Here is a 23,691-nt window from a genome sequence, read left to right as displayed (position 1 = left end):
TAAACTACAAAATGGCAGGTCATGAGACTCTTCTATAGACATTGAGCATCTGAATGTCTATAGAGTCCCTCAACATCCGATGGTCTCCCACAGGAAGTCCAAGAGACTTTTGGGCCCTTACGACTGAGTTAGCGCGTCACTGATCCCGAGTCAGGTCGAGAGGATAAGTGCTTCAGACAATCAAGGCATACAGTATACACACACACGCACACACACACATGCGCTGAGGATGAAATGACAGAAGGGGGTCATCAACAAAGATGATGTAATGCAAAGAAAGGCCACAAAGAGGAAATGCCAACTCAGGTCGTATAGTTTATCGACCAACACTTTGTAATATGAAACCAGTGTGCGAGTGCGTGTGTGTATGTGTCTGTGTGTGCTGTCCGCATGTGTGTATATGTGAGCATGGTGGAGGCAGAGAGGGCCTTCAATCAACGATATCTCCCACCGTATGACTTTTATGATTAGCACATTTGCCTCCTAATGCACATCTCACAGCCCTTCAAGTGTTTCCTTTGTCGTTCTTGCATCAAAGACCAGCTCCAAAGACAAAATAAGGAGAAAAAATATGAAATTCTGACAGTAACAAGATGAAATCAAATGAGCATAAAGTTGGAAAGATGTCGTAATTTTGAGTTTGTTGGTGACTTCCTTATTCTTGCAACATTCTTATTATACAATTAGATGATATTTCAAATATTACAATTTAATTCTCCTACGGAAATTAGACTTATTTCTGAAAACAGTTTGATTTTAGTTTCATAGCACTGGCTATTTTTGTAACTACTTTTTATTTTTATTTATTTTTTTATTCTTGTAGCAGCTTAACTCATTCACTGCCATAAATTCATAAAAAAAAAAAAAAGGTTATTAAAAATTAGGGGCGACAGGCGATTAAAATTTTTAATTGTAATTAATCGCATGATTTCAATAGTTAACTCACGATTAATCAAAAAAATTATATCTGTTCGAAATTTATGATAAAAAAAATCTAGGTTTTCATACTCTTGTTAACAAAAGTGGATTTTTTATTAAACTAATAGAAAATAGTTTAAATGAATTTTTGACGTTTATAGCAGTCAGTGGCAGTAAATGAATAAAAAAAAAAAAAAAAGGAAAACATTATTAAAAATTTGGGGCGACAGGCGATTAAAATTTTAAATTGTAATTAATCGCATGATTTCAATAGTTAACTCACGATTAATCACAAATTTTATATCTGTTCTAAATGCACGATTAAAAAAATCTATTCTCTTGTTAACAAAAGTTTAGTTTTTTTTAACTAATAAAAAATAGTTTAAATGAATTTTTGACGTCTATAGCCGTCAATGGCCGTGAATGAGTTAAAGAGGACATGGCATCATGTTTCTTAAGTGTCCATAATGACATCTCAATATACTCTTAGATAGACACAAACACACCATCTGCCACTCTGATGCCGAGTTCAGTGAAAAGTGTGTTGCCTCAACGCTGCAAACACAAACGTAAAATGTTCTTCTTTGTAGCTAAAAAAAAATGCTTCTTTCACTTTTTAAGGGCATATACTGTACAGTACATTACGTATGCAATCCAACTTGCCGCCCCGCTGCCTCATGTTGCGCCTCAGCAGGAGGTGTGCAGGTTGAGTCTACAACCCCGTGGACAAAGAAGTGTTACTGGAGCACAGCATTGCGCCCGAGGCAACACGCACACCTGCCGGCCAAAAACACAGCGGGGATGCGTGGAAATCAAAGCCTTTCGTATGCAAAGTCAAGCTGTGACTTACTGACAAGACGTAGAAAAATTGACATTTTAACGACTCAATTCAAATCAGGGTTTAACTACAGTATGGTTCCGAAATGATTACCAGGTAAAAATGTTAAAGGCGATTTTATTGATCATCGAGCAGGCACACATCTTTAGTTGATGTATTCTATGGCACAAGTCATTTCCTGTGTGATCAATCAAGTTAAGACATCAATGGCTAACATAAAACGCCTTCCACGCAGATAAAGCCCGCATGCATAAAACATAATAAGGTCATGTAAACGCATGAGTGCTCGTCAGCCTTTATCTGCAAAGGCACACACGCTCACTCGTGTGTGGAGTTCAGGTGCAGCGATAACGTGTTAACCGGGGTTAGCAATGCACGCGGGGCTGATATTATACCATGTTTTATTCAAAACTGATCAAAGACGAGAGAAAAATAACCGACCTTTTTATTCAGTCAATAAACCGATTCATGTGTCGTTCCAATGAGGCTGGTTGACTTTTAAGTTGCTTTAATTCTAAAATAAAGTAAAGTACAGTATATTGCTCAAACTGTCGCCTTCATAAAATGTATTGAAAATCTGAATGTTGAAAAAGGGGGTCTAAAACTGAAGTATGACTACTTGTCACTCGAAACAAGAAAGTTCGCAGAGTAATACTGTAATAAAGTGACCATTTAATCAGTCGAGTTAATATGGTTTGTATAGTTTAATTAAGCCTAAGAAAAAGCAAAACACACTTCTCTGTTAATCCGTTAATGTGAATGCACTTAATTAAAAACTCTACATTCCAACATGGCGGAATTTTTTTATACCTTAAATAAACTACAGCCTACAAATGAATAACTACTGCTGGGTTCTCTGTATAAAGAAGAAACATAAACAAGCAGATTGCCCGCATACAAGACAAAAGCAGGAATAGTCTAAGGATGCACAACACAACCCTCTAATTTAACATCCATATCCACTCCCCCCCCCACCGCACGCAACTTCCCACACATGCACACACTTCAAGCCTCCTTGTGTGCACACTTGACATTAACACACACCCCCTTGATCGATAGCAAAGAGGATTATGTCACCTCTTTAAATTGTATTCTGCACGCTTGGATGCTTTAATCAATTAAAGAGTGCTGCTTTCGAAATGAAAAGTGTCAAGTGACACACTTCGAGCAAGTCAGTTCACGTCACAATGGATTCTAATTTACCAGTTTCCCCACATTGCAAAAACTGGACACTTCATCGCAGCAAATAGAACATGACACATGCATACTAGCCTTACCATGGTATAATCCCTCCATTTTTAAAGTCCAAAAAAAAGAGGAAAAAGAAGAACAAGATTCCCCCCAACTAAACAAAATGAAAGGAGGCTATACTGGGAAAGCCCAAATCCCAGCCGAGCTTCTGTGGTCACTGTGTCAGTTTACAAACCGGCCTTCCCTTTCCTTCCTAATCCCGCGCTACAACTACTACAACTACACACGAGTGGGGAAGAGGAGGAGAGTGAAGGAGAGAGAGAGAGAGAGAGAGAGAGAGAGAGAGAGAGAGAGAGAGAGAGAGAGAGAGAGAGAGAGGGGAGCCCAAAAGGGGGGAGGGAGATGAGCGAGTGGAGGAGGAAGAAGGGGGAGGGGGAATCTTTGTCCAGCAGGAGAAGGATAAAGTGGAAAAGGGAGAGAGAGAGAGAGAGAGGGAGGCAGCCAGATGTACGAGTCAGTGAGTTGACAGAAGTGGGAGGCAAAATAAATTGCAACGTGAAGGAGGGGAAGAATGACAACGCGATGACTGAAAGTTCAAGATTTTTGTGAGAAATTACGCAAAAAGATTGAGCAGCTTTAAATGAAACCATTTTCCTAAACGTGTATACTGTAATTTTGACTTTACTATTGCATTAGCCTCGGTTCCAGGGTGAGTTTTGTGGCTCTCTGACCGTCCTTACCACAGATACATGGGGATGCAATGCCGGCCAGCCCGTTTTTATAAGCCTGCCTGAGATTGCATCACCCCAAATCCATTTCTGTTTGTCCAATGACTCCAATCCATACATGCTTTTCAGTGGATACTGCGGGGACTAGTAAGGACATTCGGGGTGAGTTTTGTAACTATCTGACCCTCCTGGCCACAGATACATGGGTATGCAATCTCAGGCAGCCCGTTTTTATAAGCCTGCCTGAGATTGCATCACCCCAAATCCATTTCTGTTTGTCCAATGACTCCAATCCACACATGCTTTTCAGTGGATACAGAGGGGACTAGTAAGAACATTCAGGGTGAGTTTTGTAACTCTCTGACCCTCCTGGCCACAGATACAGTACATGGGTATGCAATGCCGGCCAGCCCGTTTTTATAAGCCTGCCTGAGATTGCATCACCCCAAATCCTTTTCTGTTTGTCCAATGACTCCAATCCATACATGCTTTTCAGTGGATACTGCGGGGACTAGTAAGGACATTCGGGGTGAGTTTTGTAACTATCTGACCCTCCTGGCCAGAGATACATGGGTATGCAATCTCAGGCAGCCCGTTTTTATAAGCCTGCCTGAGATTGCATCACCCCAAATCCATTTCTGTTTGTCCAATGACTCCAATCCACACATGCTTTTCAGTGGATACCGAGGGGACTAGTAAGAACATTCGGGGTGAGTTTTGTAACTATCTGACCCTCCTGGCCAGAGATACATGGGTATGCAATCTCAGGCAGCCCGTTTTTATCAGAATGCCTGAGATTGCATCACCCCAAATCCATTTCTATTTGTCCAATCCACAAAGGTTTTTCAGCAAATACAGAGGGGACTAGTAAGAGCATTGAGGGTGAGTTTTGTAGCTCTATGACCCTCCCGACCAGAGATACATGGGGATGCAATCTCAGGCAGCCCGTTTTTATCAGAATGCCTGAGATTGCATCACCCCAAATCCATTTCTATTTGTCCAATCCACAAAGGTTTTTCAGCAAATACAGAGGGGACTAGTAAGAGCATTGAGGGTGAGTTTTGTAGCTCTATGACCCTCCCGACCAGAGATACATGGGGATGCAATCTAAGGCTGCCATTTTTTTCAGCCTGCCTGAGATTGCCTCCCCGCCCCTAAATTAATTTCTGTTTGTCCAATCCTTACATGCTTTTCATTATATAGGGTTGGTGCTAGTAAGAGTATTCAGGGTGACTTTTGTGGCTTTACGACCCTCCTGACGAGAGATACACGGGGATGCAATCTCAGGAAGTCAATTTTTGTCAGCCTGCCAGAGGTTGCATCCCCCCTTAAATCCATTTCCGGTTGTCCAATCCTCACATGCTTTTTCCATGCTTTTCAGTGGGCACCGGGGCGACTGGTGAGAATATTCAGGGTGACTTTTGTTGCTCTACAACCCTCCTGACCAGAGATACATGGAGATGCAATCTCAGGCAGCCTGGCTCTTTCAGCCTGTTCGTTCCAATATGTGAAAATCTGAATAAAATACAATTGCAACTTTCCACATAATAGCACAAAATACAATCCCTAAGGTCCCAGGTTAGCCCACTATATCCGCAGACTTGTGAAAATAACATAAGATGAAATAAATATGATAAAGAGGTACTAATGTAATGCTTTAATTTGAAAATGAAGAATAAAATGCAAGAGGCTCGAATTTAATATTTATATTGTTATACTTGACAAAAAGAATAGTGTTCAAGAATAACGTGAAGAGATGAACGGGCGTAAGGCTATGGTCATAGTTTTGAGTAGTTGAAAAAATATTATATATAAAGTTTCAATCAATGATTAACCATTTTATTAATCGGCATTTCAATGTCAATCAAAAATAATCGTGATTTATTTTTCCCCGTTATCATCCAGCCCTAGTTCCAACTACCGTACAAATATAGTAGCAGACATATTTCTTTTTGCTTGATGTGTCATAAAAAAATAAAATAAAATTGATCTTAATAAAATATTTTAAAAGGTTAACTAATACAAATATAAATACAAAACAAATGAGACTTAAAAGTACTTATATATATACTGTATAGTTATCGATGTGATATTTACATGCCAAGCAATATTCACTGCAATCACGCCAACGTTGACAATGTGTTGCATTTGTACATTTAAAAATCTACTAAATCCTCGCGAAAACAGGCTGGAGTTGGAGAATGTGTGTGCGCGCGTGTGCGTTTTGCCTTTGGCTCTTCCGCCCCTCTGACACAAACGCCACCCGAGGGGCTACTCCATTAGTCATAACGTGACATTCTCGGTTGCTCGACTGAATAGAGTGACGCGCCTGCTGTTCACTTGACTGCCTATCTAGATTTGTGTTTTTCCGCCACAAAGAATTGTTTCATCACAACATAGATATGCAAAATAAGAGATTATTTATGAAGTCAATGTAGGTCATCGTGGCACAAGATGAAGTCGACAAAAGTAGTGCAATATCCTGTGTATAATCTGACATTTTCTTTGTGTAAAAAAAAAAAAAAGTATTTGTGGCCTAACCCAAATTTGGCATTTTTAAAACATACATTGATTAAATAGCTACAGTCAGACTAAAGAACCATTTTGCATAAGCATTTCACACCATTGGATAACTTGTCTTCAATGAACAAATGTGGGAGGAAGCTGTCCAGAGTATCCGGAGAATACCCAAGCAAGCATGGGGAGAACATGCTAAACTCTCCACAGGAAGACCCGACCCGAGATTTGAACCCAGAACATGTGAGACAGATGTGCTAACTGTTGCTGACATTTCCAGAAAATAATCACTAAGGCTCAACATTATACTGTGTACTGTACTGTAAAACTGTATATCCAAAAATAGTGCATCCATTTAACTCATTCAGTGCCATTGACGGCTATAGACGTCAAAAATTAATTTGAACTACAGGGTGTCCATAAAGTCTCTTTCACATTTAAAATTTTTTATTAAAAATGCAATTGATTAGATTTTTTATTCAGATTTGTTCTACTGTATTCAGTGTTTATTAAAGTTTTTTTTTTATCACACTGCATTTGTGTGTTTCAGGGATCCTGTTTGTCAAAGAGGTGATGTTGAATGAACCCCTACAAAATGGCTACCCCTCAAGAGAAGGCGCAATGTGTATCAGGCAGACTCAGCGAAACTACAGAACTAAGTATGGAAGAAATCCACCATCACGTCCGTCAATTCGTGCATGGCACAAGAAATTTATAGAGACAGTGACAGTGTTAGATAAAGGAAGGACTGGGCGACCTTTGACCTTTGACAAACAGGATCCCTGAAACACACAAATGCAGTGTGATAAAAAAAAAAAACTTTAATAAACGCTGAATACAATAGAACAAATCTAAATAAAATATCTAATCAATTGCATTTTTAATAAATTTTTGAAATGGTAAAGAGACTTTATGGACACCCTGTATTTCTAATAGTTAAAAAAAAATCCACTTTTGCTAGCAAGGGTATGAAAACCTAGAGAAAAAAAATTTGTAAATTAAGAACAGATATAAAATTTGTGATTAATCGTTAGTGAAGTCATGTGATTAATTACAATTTAAAAAAAATTCATCGCCTGACGGGTCTAATTTTTTTTTTAATATTAAAAAATAGGGAGCGTTTAATCGTAATTGGTCAGATGATAATTTTATATCTGTTGTTAATGTACAAAAAAAAATATATAGGTTTTCATAAAAAATGAAATGAATTGAAAAATTGTTAAACTAATAGAAATAGTTCACATGAATTTTTGACGTCTATAGTCGTCAATGGCAGTGAATGAGTTAAGAGAGGCTCTTATCTGTCTTAAGTTGACGTCACACTAAGTACGGCACAGCATCTATTAGAGGCACTTGGCACCATTTGAGGAAACACAGTGCATGTCGCAACTCTATTACTATAGTCTCTATATAGTTGGTAAGTGAATGAGACCGACAATCCCCTCGCTGGCAAACACAAAACTGGCAAACCGGCCGCAAGGCAAGACCGGAGTTGCTCAAGAGTAAAGCAGATTAACGGGCCATCGGATTAGTAGGCCAAGATGTCACACACTCGCATCCATCCCATGTCATGCCGTCTCAGTTCACCCGGATTCCAAGGCCCGTGTAGTAACACTGCCCTCTAGTGGCAAGGTGATGTCAATCAGGGTCCCCGAACCATCCAAAAATGTTGTTTATTCAACACATTTCCCCGCCTGCGCATAGTTGAAAATCATCACGTTCAAACGGGTTGGAAGCAGCTCGAAGAATGGAGAATGAAGACCGCTGCTCAATGAACCTTTTGTGTGAAAGGACAGCGTTTGCGGGTGACTCATCACGCAGCCAGACGCGCACACAGACACAGCGGTATTTTACCCGCGCCTGACCTCAGCGGTGGTAACACCAGTTATGTCTCGGCAGACGCCAAAACGTGCGACTGTGATGTCATAACGCTGGCTGGCATCCAGGTGTTCCACTGAAGATGGTCTCTATTATGACAGGGTGTGTGCGTGTTGGTGGGAGCGTGATGAGGTCATACGATTGGCCGAGCAGACGCTGATGCAAGGAATATTGGTCTGCGCGGCAGCCATCTTGCGTTGCCGCTCCCTAAACGAGGCTGATTTGAATTCATTGATTTCTCCATTTTTTTTGTTTTGACTTTCTTTTCCGCCTCTACAGAGAAAATGCCGCAATGTGTAAATACACAGACACGCATATAAGTTTCAATGAGTACGTTCCCTACACGTCTGGGATGTATCCTGAGATTTTAGCCTGACAATGACCACCAGACAGCAGGAACACTTAGACAAACATTTTTTTTTACAGAGTGAAAACATCAACATCCTGTCCAAAAAAAAAAAGGCCCAAAGTTCCTTTAACTCATTCACTGCCATTGACGGCTATAGACGTCAAAAATTCATTTGAACTATTTCTATTAGTTTTCCACTTTTGTTAATAAGAGTATGAAAACCTTTAAAAAAAATTGTACACTTAGAACCGATATAAAATTTGTGATTAATCGTGAGTTAATTATTGAAGCCATGTGATTAATTAGATTTTTTTTTTTTTATTAATCACATGACTTTACTAGTTAACTCACGATGAATCACTCATTTTATATCTGTTTAAATGCACAATTAAAAAAATCTAGGTTTTCACACTTAGAAATAGTTCAAATGAATTTTTGACGTCTATAGCCGTCAATGGCAGTGAATGAGTTCATTCCTATTTAGAAAATCAGACACTCCAAGTGATTTTACATATGTGGACCCTTTTCCACTCCGCGTCTTGTATTTCTCTATTTGTCTTCACCCCCCCCCCCCCCCCGGCACACTTCTCTTCCCGTCTTTATGACAATGACTTCTTTCTTTGGCCGACGTGTAATTACGCCGACTGCTCTCTCCATCTCGCGCACACGCAAAGAGAAGACGGGCAACTACTTTACAAGATGTGCGGCTCCATGTTTTTGCAATACTGCGGCCGGTATTACGATGTCCTATTATTCCCGTTGAGTCTGGATTTTATTTTTTGTCCACACTGGAGGGAATCACCACGTTCCCGCGCCATTCATCATGAGCTGACATGCAGCAGCACTGACCTTCATGACTTGACTTGCGTGTATGTGTACACGATCCAGGCCAGGGGACCAATTTGTCTTTATGTCTGTCTTCAAATTTGCCAGTAAAGGGACTTGTGTGAGGATCAAAGAAGTTTGCATAAAATGTTTAAAGTTGGGTTTGGAAAAAATCTGGCGTTATTCTGTCTACCTCATCTCCTCTTATAGAAAGAGACTCAAAAGGGACTGCAGAGTGTGTGTTTTCGTGCACACGTCCGGGTATGTGCATGCCCCCCCAAGGAGGGACGGGTCATTAGCGATGATGTCATTTCCTGCCATTGTGGCAGATTGCAGTCTACGCTAGTTCATCCGAACACTTTATGAAGCACTTTTACAGCTTTTTGCACAAAGTAGCTCACAGCCCCTTCATCGCAAGGCTAATTTATTGAGTGCGACAACTCAATAAGCCAACATGGGCAGGGGTACGGTTAGCTAACCCTACAAAACAAGAGTCGTGGAATGGATTACGTCTATCAAAAAAAAAAAAAAAACGAAAATAATGGCTGACTTCCAAACAATAAAATTGTCATGCTAGAGGCTCCAGGGGTGGCCAACCCTGGTCCTCGAGAGCCACAATCCAGCCTGTTTTCCATGTTTCCCTCCTGCAGCGCAGCTGAATCTAATGATCAGCTAATCAGCCAGCTTTGCAGAAGCCTAATAACGATCCTGATCATGAACCAGGTGTGTTAGGGGAGAGGAACATGGAAAACAGGCTGGATTGTGGCTCTCGAGGACCAGGGTTGGCCACCCCTGTAGACGGTGACACTAGACTGCCGCCTTTGTTACCGTTTCTCTCAATTACTTTGCAAACAGTGGCAAAAAAAAAAAAAAAAAAAAACGAATATAATGCAAGAAACTGAGGTGGTAAGAAGCAGACAACTGTGACAAGAGTTTTCGGCGGGGGTTGACTGTCGGATCTTTGAGAGTAGTCGAGTGTTTCTATAAATACAAGCACTGCTCTGCAATTTACACACACACACACACACACACACACACACACACACACACACACACACGCACACACACACACACACACACACACACACACACACACACACACACACACACACACACACACACACACACCACTGACACGCCTGTATTAGCCAGCTGTAGCCAACCACATGAAAAGAGTCAAATCAGTTAGGCAGTGCGGAATGCATTACAGACGCTTACTGTAAAACTTTTACAAACAATCCTAATCTGGATTGGCCACAAATGATAAAGCCTTGATGATACATTTATGCAACTTCCCTGAGGTGGTAAATTTTGAAATTTGACCACAAATTGTGTGGGGGGGGGGACTTTATAGAGTTGCACGCTTTGCAACGCATCATATGACACAAACATCAAAGGACTAACATGAAAGTGACCGGAGAAGCTCATAACCCAACTATTTCCTGATCCTGCTTATCTATTGATTTGGCGTCTTTAAAGAGTGAGTAGCTTTACTTTTTTTGTATATATTTTTTTAGAAACGGAAATGTGTACGAGAGAAGTCAAAACACCCCAAGGTTGCTTTGGAATTCAAACCAACCATAGGGTGAAAAATACCCCTCTAAAGTCATACAACACTTCAAACCGAGATAATTCATCTCTTTCATATCAAAATTTGTAGACTGTTTTTTCTTTTCTTTTTTTTTTGGGGGGGGGGGGGGGTATGGGGGCGTAGTGGTTCATTCTTTTTATACTCTGAAAATAATCTTTCACAAAAATCACCACCATACATGTCGTCGTTTTTTTTACTATTATAACAGTTTTGTATACTTGTCTTAACATTTTAGGGGTGGGAATCTTTGAATGTCTCACGATTCGATTCAAATTTTTGGGTCTGCAATTCGATTCAGAATCGATTTTCGATTATGAACGATTTTCTTTATTCAAAATGATTTGATTGACTGATTTTTGCTTCAATTTATAGATGTGCAAGGAATCGTATCGCTCTACTCCAGTCTGGCTCGCTAATGCTAATTAGCGCGCTCCTCGCGGCACTTTTATCACTCAAAAGAACGGCTCCACGCTGCAAAAAAAACAACTTTTCTTGAAACAACTTGATTGTGACTTTTTCCTTCTACTCTCTCCTGTGGCTACAACTTAACAGTGTATCAGACCGCGTGGAACCACACTGCCCCTACATGGCCAAATAGAGTACAACATGAACAGCACTCCCAATAAAGGCACACACAGACAAAGGCAAGACAGTATAAAATAATTGAAATAAAATCGATTTTGGGATATTTAAAATCTATTCAGAATCACACTAAATGAGAATCACGATTCTTATGAGAATTGATTTTTTGGCACACCCTAGTGACAATGTGAGCTGATTTATTTCCATGATTGCCTTGTTTTGAACCCCTCCTCCCCCCCAAAAAAACCTGATTATCTTCGACCTTTCACTGTGAATTGCTTAGCGTCCATTCATTTAACAAGACAACGATCATTACCAATCTGCTTATATGAACAACCACGATGCAAATCACCTGAGAGGTGCACTCACAATGGCAACTTGAGCCAAAGTGTTACATTCAGCATTGACACAGCATTTCTTCAGCAGTGCGGCTCACAGGCCATGTAAAAAAAAAAAAATGATGCACACATAAGGACCGAGAAGTCTTACTGGTGCTCAGAGGCTGCATCACGAGTGGATGCTGCAGTTCATTAGCATTTGCTCGCATCTGGAATATGAAGTAGAGGCAAATGGTGCACAACTACACACAGCACATCTCTAACGTGACACTGCAGCTAATTTCAAATAATCACTCCAATGAGTGCTTAAAAAAAAAAATCGGCTTCACGTGATGTGAAATCGACCGTTGACAATTGACCGTCAAAAACATTAAAGGCGAGTGAGATATTGCTTCAAATCCCTATTTTTACTTGAATTATAGATTTTCTCTGTGACTCTGCCAAATACGATGCAAATTGATTTGCAGCATATTTTTTTGAACCCGCCACAGGCACGTTTGCTTGTGATGTTATTTAGATGCCTCAAATTTCCTGTCGCTTCCAACACTAATTTCATGCATTTCATCAACTCCAATGTCTCTTTACTATGCAATTTATTATTGTGTAATGTATTTTTAAATCTTATGGCATGTTTGTTCCTTCTCGGCTCATAATTAGTTTTTTTCTTGCATGTTTTGAGTGCCATTTTATTTATTTATTTTTACTTTGGAACTATTTTTTTAATCATTATTATACATTGTCAGTTTCTGATGTCAACCTTTTGATAATATAGTATTAAAGTTTGAAATTTGGATTTAACAAAAAGGTCACGCCAAAAATCTACCCTATTTAATTATGAGGGAGTTGGCAAAAAAAACAACAATGATACATTTACACCAGTTTTAAAGATTAATTATCACAGGAAAATTACACTTATATTATTGGAATCATCTATAGAATATCTGGCTCATACTTATTACATTTTACACACATAATTTGCTTCTGTCTGATGAAAAAGTAGTCCATTTCGTTTGTGGGATTCTAAAGTTGTTTAAACTTGAAAACAAATTAAGTATGCAACTTATAAAAGGCCTCCCTTTAAATTTTAAAGAGTGGCCTTTTATAAGTCTCAGTCTTAATAGACCAGTGCTTCACTTCTGGACCAAATAAGCACCTGGAGGGAGATTTGGGAGAACAAAAGTGGGTTAATCCAGTCAGAGTGGAGGTAACGTTACTCCATGTGACTTTTGTTACGCTAAAGGTTCTTGCGCCCAACTCTGTTGCCGTTAAACATAAATCCCACTTATATTTAACACTTTAATACGGTGACAATGTGGCAAAACACTTGAGTGTTGAAACCGTGAGCCGACGCACCCCATCATTTCCTTTTTCGCTCCAGAAGTACTGTAGTACAGTTAAGTAACACCTCCCCGATAAATAAAGCCAAAATGTTTACTTACGTTCTCTTAAAGGATTCTGTTGACTTTAAAAGCCGGCAGAAGTTGCTGGAAAACCCGCTGGGCGAACCGCGGGAGCCCAAAGTACTTGTCGGCGGCGTTTTTTATCGCTCCGATTTTTCTCCAGTCTCGCTCCAATCTCGTCCCCCTCTCGTGTGTCTCCCTCTCCCCCCCTTCGCTCGCAGCCCGCTCGGCCGTTCCTGCTTCCCCCTGCTCGCCCCCGTCCACATCCAACATTCCAACATGGCCGCCGCTGGGAGCTAGGCAGGCGCGCGCGCGCACACACACACGCGGGCGCGTGCACATGCTGAACCAAGCCACGCCCACTTTATGAATGAATCAAGTGAATGGAATGGATAACCTCGGGGGACTTTCTTTTGAAAATCGTCACGATGATGTATTGTCAGCCACGCCTCGTGTTTTGACAGCCGTTTTTTATTTATTGTTATATTTATTTTTAAAAGGCAACGGTTACGGAAAAAAAAACAGGAGCAAAAGCAAAGGCTTGGGTAAAGATAGAATCCATTAAAATTTGATATATATATATATACATATATTTTTGGCTCTTTTTTTTCTATCACGAGTGCGTGGACATTTCATATCCACATTATACTCAGTTTAATTATATAGAACAATCCAAAGTAAAAACAAATACAAAGGAGGAATTCAAAGAGATTCAATGTAATCTAAATGGCAAGACATTAAGATGTTGCTGCATTTTGGTGTACAGTATAGTAAGTAATAAAGCTAGTCAAATGATGTCACAGTAATGTTTATATAATGAGTTCAAAATATGGATATTAATGTAAACAGTATAGGACGTTTGCTACTAATGTACAAGATTCAAATTGCAGCGCTGGTCCTGAAAACCTCCTTGAATACAAGTTTAAGGGTGACACCTTGTGGTCACAACATGTCATTGCACTTGATTCCATGTGCACGAACTGTATTTGGGGATTTATTTATTTATTTAATTGAGCCACACGGTTTACTGGTCATGAGTTCATTTAAATGCTGAGGTATTTATTTATTTATTTATTTATTTATTTAAGATTTGTTGTTGTTATGTTGTATAGTATTTATGGGATGCTATGTATGGAGCATAGGGAAAAATATGACTATTTACAACCTACTAAAAATAATCACAGGTCAAACAAATAAAAGCCACATGAACATAATGCATTTGTGTATGGCTTTATTGGCTCAAAACACAAGATTAATATCGTTTGGAATGTTCACATTTTGCTGTTTTAACAATTAAAGTGACGTGTTAAGTGAAGTGAACCAAACTGAGCTGTTTCAATCAAGTTCACAATGATCATTGTAATAATAATGATTTAAGCACCAACCGTTGTTCAAAACACGATGAGAACCTTTTTCCTATTAGGGGCTTTTTAATAGATCTAGAGATGTTTTATTTGTTATTAGAATTGCACGACGGGCTGGATCATTTTCCCCGCTCCTGCTTCAAGCTGGAAGTCAATGATGGTTTGAATCATGGGAGCAGCAGGGAAGTCCATGCAGATGATCCCAAAGCGCTGGTTCAGGTCGGTCTTGGCCTTTAAGTAACCATACAGCTGAGGATTGACACGTTGTGCGACAGCCATCGGGACGGCAAAGACGCCGGCGCCGCTGCTGTACGTGAGGAAGATCTGGTCCTTATTCCCCGTGGGCGCCATCTCGAGGTGCTCGTAGACACTCTGCCATTTCTCCTCTACATGCAGGAGCGTGGGAACCTTCAAGAATACAACGCCTAAATTACTTCAAATTAGGAGTGTCAAAATGAGTGCGTTCATTTTGAGAAGTTCCTTTAATGCCACTCATTTTTATAAATACGCGATTAATGATTGGCCCTTACTTGGAAAGCATGCTCTGGGGGAATTCCAGTAGCAACGCAGCAGACACGTCCACGTCAAAATTGAGCAGTAATACATTTCATAATGATGCATATATTTGTGGAGACTGGGGTCAAAATGTGCAGAATTTACTTACTTCATATTAAAGATTAGATAGCTCTTAATATGAAAAGGAAAAAAATGCACCGAGCTGTCACCAATGTCTTACATATGCAATTATGCCACCTAGTGGCAGAAAAATGACTTCAACACAAATCAATATCACTCATTTTTTACAGTACAGTACATCTTTTTAATTTTAACTAAATTGTATAAATTATTATGAAATTACTGTATCAATGACTAAAAGATGCAGCCATATTTCTATTAGTTTAACATTTGTTTCATTTTTATGTTAACTTTTATTGTACAGATATAAAATTTGAGATTAATCTTGAGTTAACTATTGAAGTCATGCGACTAATTATGATTAACCCCTATTTCAAATATATTTTGGAATTTAGCATCACCTTTTTCATTTTTTTTTCTCATTGAAGTACCCGTGGAAATGGATCCTAAAATGTTATGACACTTTCCTATCTTGGCAGCATTTTGTGGCATTTTAGAAAGAATGAAGAAAGAAAGAATTTCAAAAGCACAATGCTCGTGTCTTTCAATAAAGGATATTTTATCTTACCTTCCAGTCGTCAGCAATGTCCATAGACTTGTAGCGCATCCCTAAGTCTGGCCCAAAGAAGTCCTGCAGGATGACGAGCTTACCTCGCGCCTGGCCCATGGTGGGCACCAGGCGGCTATGCCACAACATCTCCCACCGGGCATAGCGCCGTATGTACTCCACCACAGCCCCGTAGATATTATCGCTTTCACTCAGCTCCTCCTTGACGCGCATCAGCACCGTCTCGCTCGGGTAACTGTCCAGGAAGTCTTGCACTCCCTCCAGCACGTTGCCAAAGTGGGCGTGCTGGTACACCACCCCGTGGTGGATGGTGAGGTTGCCCTCCACGTGGCGCACGCGTACGTCCAGGAAGCGGACGCCGGCGCGCAGCTGCAAACCCAGGCTCCACGTCTGGCACTCGGCGTAGACGCCGCCGTAAAGAGCCATGGTGTTATGGGTGCCAGGCATGGTGATCTCGGACAGGGGCCGCTCATCGGGGATGCTCGCCATCCAGGACGGGTTGAAGAACTCCGGGGTGTCCGTGTCGTCGTAGTCTGGTCGCTGGATTGCGCCCCAGCTCAAATGAGAGACGCTACCACAAGAGAGACCGTTTTAAGTACGTCCCCGTGAATAATAGGTGAAATTGCGGATTAACCGCAATTACTGTAGGTGATGGCTAACTGGAGAATAATTTTACATATAGTCTAAAACAGAAAATGTAATTTGGCCTACAAATTAAAGTACAGTCTTTAACTCATTCACTGCCATAAATTCATTTTTTAAAAATTATAAAAAATGAGGGGCAACAGGCAATACTTTTTTTTAATTGTGATTAATCGTATGACTTCACTAGTTAACTCACGATTAATTGCAAATTTTATGTCTGTTCTAAATGTACAATGAAAAAAAATTCTACGTTAACAAAAGTGAAATTTTTTTCAAACTAATAGAAATTAGTTAAAATGAATTTTCGACATTTATAGCCGTCAATGGCAGCGAATTAATAAAAATTAAAAAAAAAAAGAAGAAAAGATTATAAAAAATTTGGGGCGACAGGCAATTAAACAATTTTTATTGTAATTAATCGTATGACTTCACTAGTTAACTCACGATTAATTGCAAATTTTATGTCTGTTCTAAATGTACAATGAAAAAAAATTCTACGTTAACAAAAGTGAAATTTTTTTCAAACTAATAGAAATTAGTTAAAATGAATTTTCGACATTTATAGCCGTCAATGGCAGCGAATTAATAAAAATTAAAAAAAAAAAGAAGAAAAGATTATAAAAAATTTGGGGCGACAGGCAATTAAACAATTTTTATTGTAATTAATCGTATGACTTCACTAGTTAACTCACGATTAATTGCAAATTTTATATCTGTTCTAAATGTACAATGAAAAAAATGTCTAGGTTTTCATACTCATGTTAACAAGTGGAAAATTTTTAAACTAATAGAAATGAGTTCAAATGAATTTTCTACGTTTATAGCCATCAATGGCAGCGAATGAATTTTTAAAAAAAAAAGAAGAAGAAAAGATTATAAAACATTTGGGGCGACAGGCAATTAAACATTTTTTATTGTAATTAATCATATAACTTCACTAGTTAACTCACGATTAATTGCTAATTTTATATCTGTTCTAAATGTACAATAAAAAAATTCTAGCTTTTTATACTCTTGTTCACAAAAGAGGGAAAAAAGATGTTAAACTAATAAAAATAGTTCAAATGTATTTTGGACGTTTTTAGCCGTCAATGGCAGTGAATGAGTTAATAACACTCACCCCAAAAGGAGCAGGAAGTTGATGACTTTGCACCACATGTTCCCAGTTGTTTCCGACTGCTGGCAAGTATCCTGCAGTTTAGATACATTAAAAAAATAATTAAAAAAATACATGAAATAAATATGAAGTCAATTAAATAGATAATTAAAATGCAAAATAATTGACCAAATTATGAAATATATCAATGGTATTATGTAATGAACCTATTTAAAACATTTATTTGTTTTTATCTAATGGATTAATGGCATTTTTACATTTTTTTCTGACTTTTTTTGTTGAAAGATTTTCATGAGATAAAAAGGCAAACAATCATTGGTTAAATAAAAATGCCATTAAATGCATGTAAATGTAAATCCATTAACCAACTAAAAAGTCTAGGCTTACCTGCTTAAGCTGCTGCTGACCTCACATAAGTACAAGAAATGTAAAATAAAATGAAAAAGCCAATAAATAATGAAAACAAATGAAAAATGAAAAAAAAATGAGATCATGTAAATCTAACATCCCAATTTCAATATACTTGCAATATATAATGACTATGTTTTTTTTTCTATTTAAAATAAATAATTATATTGAATCATTAAAAATTATATTAAATAAAAAACTTTGGCAATAAAATCAGAAAATGTCATCACACATGGAACTAAATGATTATTAAATAAAAATTTAAAAAGCACCTTTAAAAAAAAAATTGAGACGAGTGCTTGAAAGTGGAATTAAATTCAACAACAAGCAGCAGTTTGGCAGATATTGACGAGAGGAAGCTTCAAGCTATTTATTGGCACTTGCTGTTTAAATATATACTGAAACGAAAAATAAATAAATAGTTACACACCGTGTAGTAAAACAACCTTATATGACTGCACCTTCGGAAAGTCTGTTAGCTTAGTGCTAAGAAACAATGCAAAACACCATAGACGAAAGATGTTGCTGTGTTTTATAACCTTTAAAAACATTTTACAAACCCTACTTTAGCCCATTCCCACGTTTCTACCTTCCTTCCTAACGAGACACGTGTCATCTTAAACATGAATGAAGCCGGCTGGCTGACATTTAGTCCCCCAAAAAATAAAACAGTGTGACAGGCCTTTTCAATAGAAGGCTTAAGCTTTCTAAAGCACAGCTGCTGTATCAGAAAAAGTTGATGATGTTGTGATGTTGACGGTGTGATGAGGTTCGTACCTAAAAAGCAGAAGAGGTGCTCAGCCTCGCTTCAGCCCGGCCGCCCGAGTGGACACAGCCACGATGTGTTATTGTGGGAAATGGCATAGTTGAGCAGCTGAGCTCTATAGCGAGGTGAGGGGCCTGTGTGTGTGTGTGTGTGCGTGAGTGTGTGTGTGCGTGTGTTTGTCCTATTCATCATCATTGGCTTTGAGCATTCAGTTATCCTGTGTATTTGTTCTCATTATTGATCCATTCAATGTCACGGTGTCACAGCAGTTATTGTTGTTTATGAGTTGAGAAAGAAATTCAATGAGGATTCCTGAGAAGTGTGTGGTTAGTGTGTGTGTGTGCGCGCGCGCTTATGTGCATGTTCTCCATGGAAACGTGTGCAGATGTGAGATTATTGCTTTATCTTAAAAAGGAATTCAAACATTGCAGAACTGCCTTGTCCTTGTCCAATACTATTTGTTTAGCTGTTGGTGCCGACAGCGCACTCACGGTACGCACATTAAAAATAAATAAATAGATAAAAAGACATTCCTTAACTCATTCACTGCCATTGACTACTATAGACGTCAAAAATCCATTTGAACTATTTCTATTAGTTTAACATTTTTTTCCACTTTTGTTAACAAGAGTATGAAAACCTATAATTTTTTTTATTGTTCATTTGGAACAGATATAAAATTTGTGAATAATCGTGAGTTAACTCGTGAAGTCATTTGATTAATTACGGTTAAAAAAAAATATCGCCTGACGTCCCTAATTTTTAATAATCTTTTCTCTTATTTTTAATTGCATCAAGCGATTAAATTTTGTAATTGTAATTAATTGCATGACTTCAACAGTTAACTCGCGATTAATCACAATTTTTATATCTGTTCTAATTGTACAATAATTGTTTCTAGGTCTTCATACTCTTGTTAACAAAAGTTGAAAAAATGTTAAACTAATAGAAATATTTCAAATGAATTTTTGACATCTATAGCCGTCAATGGCGGTGAATGAGTTAAAAATAAAAACTACAAAGTGTAAGCAGGTTACCAACACTGGCCATTTTCGATTTTTAGTTATTGCATAAACAGATTACATGATGGGCAAGAAGGAAGTTGTAAATGGCATTGTACTTCAAACACTAAATATTATTTTGAATTGTTTTATTGTGAGTTGAGATTAGCTATTGCAAGATGAGTCAGTCACACCTGTGAACCGCCGCGGACATGTAAGATGAGCCGCTTTGGCTTTTTTGAATAGACAGGGGACAGGTGGGTGTAAGGGACTCTTATCTGTCGCTAATCTGTTGGGTTGCAGATTCTTATAATGTTCAAATTTAGCATCCTCCGTGGACCCATCATGTTAATCCTGGAACATTTCATGCCTCATTTTGTGCTGTTGTGCAAAAGCGTGCTAATGCACAGCTAAGTAATAATAAAATAAGTATATAAAAATAAATAAACTTTAAAACTTACAAAGTAGAATTGCTCATGCAAACGGTTTGCATGCCAATATAATGCAAGACAGCAACCTGGGGTACACATTTTTGTGTGTGTAGATTTTAAAGGATTTCATATTTGCATTTGGCAGATACTTTTTTGAATGAGAATTACTGGAATAATAAATAATCATCACCCTGACTTGCCCTTGCTCATGTTATGGTTTGAAATTGTCTGTGTAAGAATGTTCGTTGGTAATGAATAATGAAAAAAAAAACCTGTGTGGTCACCTACTCTGGTTTGGTAAGTGTATCAACAGTCTGTAATCAGTGAGAAAGTGTGTATCGGGAGCTGGGGTGTGCGGCACTTACATCAGCCAATCAGCAAAAGGCAGGGGCGAGTCACTTCCTGGTGTCGCTTGCCTTATTTGGCAAGAAAGGGCTGTCTCTTCTTCGTAGGCCGGAAAAGGAAAATGGTGGCCAGGGCAGACAGGCGGCTCCCGTAGACAGAAAGATAGCAGAAGCGTTATCCCTGGTGAGTAAACATTAAACACGAGCAGCCGCTTGAGATTTGTGTTTTTTTTTTTTTTTACTGCTGATGTGTTTGAGTGTTGATTGACAGGCAGGGAATGGCGCTGCCGCTAGGTATGATTGTTTGGGTGATCAGGAAATGGGTGGAAAGGAAGCTTATAAACTACATCAGAGGTGTTAGTTCAAGCAAAACGTGTTTGTTAAATAATATGTTACCATGGTGACATACCTTACATATAAAGTCATGTTGTTTGACATTGGCATAATTTTAGGATTTATTTTTATTTTGTGATATGATTAATTCAACCGAGGTGTATACTATAATGCGGTGGTCCCCAACCACCGGGCCGTGGGTCATTTGGTACCGAAAGAAAAAATATTGCATTATTTTTTTCGAAAATTATGTTTTATTTTGAAAAGTGGCCGGATTCTGTCTGTTACATCCGTCTCACTTGACAACTCTGTTGATGATGCGACGTTACGGACACCGTTAATAAAGTTGCACATGATTACACAGTAGATTTACGTTCATTATTATTATAGAGAAAATACCACAGTTTTTTTCTTGTCATTTTATTTTGTTTTTATCAGCTAAACCTTTAGATTGGGCCGTGAAAATATTGTCAGACATTAAACCGGTCCGTGGTACAGAAAAGGTTGGGGACCACTGCTATAATGCACTAATTTTAGTTTAAACAAAAATCAAGAGTCTCTTATTTATTCGTATGCAGTAGTTTTTTGCTCCGCATAAATGAGGTTTGTAAGAACAACCTTAGTTTCCTTTCAGAATCAAGCTTTTCTATGGGATACTATACTACTACAAAGTACTCCTACAAATGTGGGCCATTGATTGCAAATAAGATTTGTTGGTTAGTACTCACAAAAAAAGTCGTTTTTATATTAAATTTATTAAAGTACATTTTGCACAAATAAGTAACTCCAGAAAAAAAGACTGACAATTTGTTAATTCCAAGCCTAGCAGACATGTTGCTATCCTTTACAGTCATAGAGAATACTAGATGTAGTCGTTTTTGTTGTGGGTTGCATTATTTTTTTTGCATTAGTTAATTTGATTAAACTGAATATTTTGTAATCTATGCATTCCATTACAACCTTACTTTCATGTTGTGGTTTAAGCGCATATTCTACAAAAAAAAGTTTTGTCAAAATTTAGGAAATAGTTCTTACGTTATCTTCATTGACATTGAATAAAATCTTTACATTTTTCAAAGGTGTACTCATATATGCTGAGCACTGTACAACAAAAACAATAGGAATGTAGTGATTTTTAGACTTAATTTTGTTCTTTTATTAACATATTAAAGTTTAAAAGTTAAATAAATTGTGTAATTAAAACAACCTAAGGTGATTTAATATAGCACATTCTTTACTAGGCTTGGAGAAATGTGTAATGTATGAGATTGCTTGATACAACAAACGTCTCGGTAATGTAGTTTGCATTAATCAAATGTGCATTTATGTGCTTACGGTATTTTGTTCATAAATTTATGCCTGTATATGATAGTAAACTGCTTTTATGGGATTGTTAATAATCTAAGGATGTGGGTGGGTCGTAGTGAGTGGAAACTCAGCTCTTAAAGTAGAATTGATTAAAAATGCTAAAAGGCACAGCTAGGTAGCCACTGCAGGCTAACATTCCAACAATTTTCAGTTTTCTAAAAATGTGTTGCTTTTCCTTTATCCTTCTAGTCTTAATTTCTTCGTGTGGCCATTTTCCCCCCCAGAAGAACAAGATGGCGGAGAGTTTCCAGGTAAAGAAAACGGCAATCACTGTGCTGACCTACGTGGAGAAGGTTTCCTCTTTCGCCTCGTCCATCGACCCCATCTTCGGCATCGTCTCCTCCTTGGTGGGTGTGGCTCGCAAGGGTCTCATGGACGAGGAGGGCCACGAGCTGGACCAGGACTTCCAGGCCATCCACACCAAGCTGGAGAGCATCTCCGAGAAGAACCGGCAGTGTCTGACGCAGATCCGGATAGACGAGGTGAACGAGACCTTCGGCAAGTACGAGGAGTACATCAAGCATCAGTACGCCGCCTTTAACGCCATGGTGGCGCAGATGAAGAAGGACCCGAACAACACGCCGTGCTACATGAAGAACTTTGAGCAGATCTACGAACGGGACAAAATGGACACTGGCCTGGACGTGTATTACCGCGGCGTGATGGGCTCCGGCTTGCTCTTCGGCAGGCCGCTGCTGAGGGTCTACCTGGAGAACTGCGATGGCGACGCGGAGATCATGGAGAGCCATTGCTCACATGTGGCCCACCTCTTCCACATGGGCCTCATCGCCCTCATGGCCTATACTGTGGTCACAGAGGACGACGAGGAGGAGGTGCGCGAAAAGTGGGCCGTCAGGGTGCACGACATTCAGGGGAAGATGCAGGAGGTGCTCAGTCTCTGCAAAGACCGGGAACCCGACTCTGCTTCCGGTGAGAAGAGTCCTGCTTCCTGAACCTGGCGCGACAAGTCTAGAACCACCACACGGCTGTGGGCCAATCGAATTACAATACAGACCAATCATCTTATACCAAAAGAACATATGTAACCTCAGCTATGTTTATCTTTTATGTTATTATATTAACCATTGCATGATTTTGTTTTCAATGTTTGATATAATCACTTCAAATAAAAAATATTGATGTGTTTGTTGATTGCCATATAGTGTTACCCCGCTAGATCAAAATTGTTTTTATGGGTTTTTACAGCATTTACAACATTCCAAGCCCACCCACAATGGTGGAAAAATCGAAGACTGTACAAAGTTGATATTTTTTAGCTCATTCCACATTTGACAGATTCTTGATATTTTGACACGAATACAAATTGCACGCATAATATGAATACTCGTATGTGAGGTGGCATTCAATAATGTTAGAAACAACAAACAGGTCGGGGTTTACTAATTTAAAAAACTGCTTGTATACAGTACAGGCATCAGCATAAAGTTATGACAACCAATCACCCTGATGGACAATCTTGTGAATTGTTAAATATTTTCAAATAGCTAAAGTTACGTGTAAAAATAAAACAAGTTAAACAACGCTACACTCGACA

At 38.8% G+C, this 23,691-nt stretch overlaps 3 protein-coding genes across 7 annotated transcripts in view; 1 reads left to right on the top strand and 2 right to left on the bottom strand.

Moving 5' to 3' along the window:
* Nucleotides 1-13,382, bottom strand: part of ptk2aa (protein tyrosine kinase 2aa) — a 37,964-nt gene extending 24,582 nt beyond the window's left edge. Inside the window, exon 1 of one of the 2 annotated variants that reach the window (XM_077549453.1) lies at nucleotides 13,195-13,382. Coding sequence is in view for 1 of the 2 variants with exons in the window: in XM_077549452.1 (XP_077405578.1) it covers nucleotides 3,034-3,052 (19 nt within the window). In the remaining variant the exon portion in view is untranslated. Of the gene's footprint in view, nucleotides 1-3,033; nucleotides 3,217-13,194 lie in introns of those variants that run through there. The other variant, XM_077549452.1, reaches the window with a different exon arrangement.
* A 1,025-nt stretch (nucleotides 13,383-14,407) lies between these two features.
* On the bottom strand, nucleotides 14,408-22,558 carry LOC144037727 (1-phosphatidylinositol phosphodiesterase-like). Of its 2 annotated transcripts, XM_077549461.1 has the most exons (5): nucleotides 22,417-22,558; nucleotides 20,457-20,616; nucleotides 17,489-17,559; nucleotides 15,724-16,294; nucleotides 14,408-14,927 (listed from the first exon to the last, which is right to left on the bottom strand). In XM_077549461.1, the coding sequence occupies exons 3-5, from the start codon at nucleotides 17,524-17,526 to the stop codon at nucleotides 14,616-14,618; spliced, it is 921 nt and encodes a 306-aa protein (XP_077405587.1). In that variant the 5' UTR covers nucleotides 17,527-17,559; nucleotides 20,457-20,616; nucleotides 22,417-22,558; the 3' UTR covers nucleotides 14,408-14,615. The 2 variants fall into 2 exon arrangements, with proteins under 2 accessions (XP_077405587.1, XP_077405588.1); XM_077549462.1 differs by lacking the exons at nucleotides 20,457-20,616; nucleotides 22,417-22,558 and adding an exon at nucleotides 18,671-18,909.
* rpz2 (rapunzel 2) lies at nucleotides 20,483-23,282 on the top strand. 3 transcript variants are annotated; one of them, XM_077549464.1, is made up of 2 exons: nucleotides 20,483-20,619; nucleotides 22,361-23,282. In XM_077549464.1, the coding sequence occupies exon 2, from the start codon at nucleotides 22,370-22,372 to the stop codon at nucleotides 23,087-23,089; it is 720 nt and encodes a 239-aa protein (XP_077405590.1). In that variant the 5' UTR covers nucleotides 20,483-20,619; nucleotides 22,361-22,369; the 3' UTR covers nucleotides 23,090-23,282. The 3 variants fall into 3 exon arrangements, with proteins under 3 accessions (XP_077405590.1, XP_077405591.1, XP_077405589.1); XM_077549465.1 differs by having other exon boundaries at nucleotides 20,515-20,619; nucleotides 22,364-23,282; XM_077549463.1 differs by having other exon boundaries at nucleotides 20,527-20,619; nucleotides 22,326-23,282.
* The last annotated feature ends 409 nt before the right edge of the window (nucleotides 23,283-23,691 follow it).

Source organism: Vanacampus margaritifer, chromosome 17 (genome assembly GCF_051991255.1).
Source record: "Vanacampus margaritifer isolate UIUO_Vmar chromosome 17, RoL_Vmar_1.0, whole genome shotgun sequence".
Lineage (NCBI taxonomy): Eukaryota > Metazoa > Chordata > Actinopteri > Syngnathiformes > Syngnathidae > Vanacampus > Vanacampus margaritifer.
This window is presented reverse-complemented; position numbering and strand designations above follow the sequence as displayed.

What these genes read in the sequence shown, in the direction of transcription:
- LOC144037727 (XM_077549461.1), bottom strand. Translation starts at nt 17,526, where the DNA reads ATGTGGTGCAAAGTCATCAACTTCCTGCTCCTTTTGGG. An exon ending in AACTTCCTGCTCCTTTTGGG is followed by an intron (nt 16,295 to 17,488) that starts GTGAGTGTTATT and finishes CTCTTGTGGTAG; the next exon opens with CGTCTCTCATTTGAGCTGGG. An exon ending in ACATTGCTGACGACTGGAAG is followed by an intron (nt 14,928 to 15,723) that starts GTAAGATAAAAT and finishes GTATTCTTGAAG; the next exon opens with GTTCCCACGCTCCTGCATGT.
- rpz2 (XM_077549464.1), top strand. Translation starts at nt 22,370, where the DNA reads ATGGCGGAGAGTTTCCAGGTAAAGAAAACGGCAATCACTGTGCTGACC.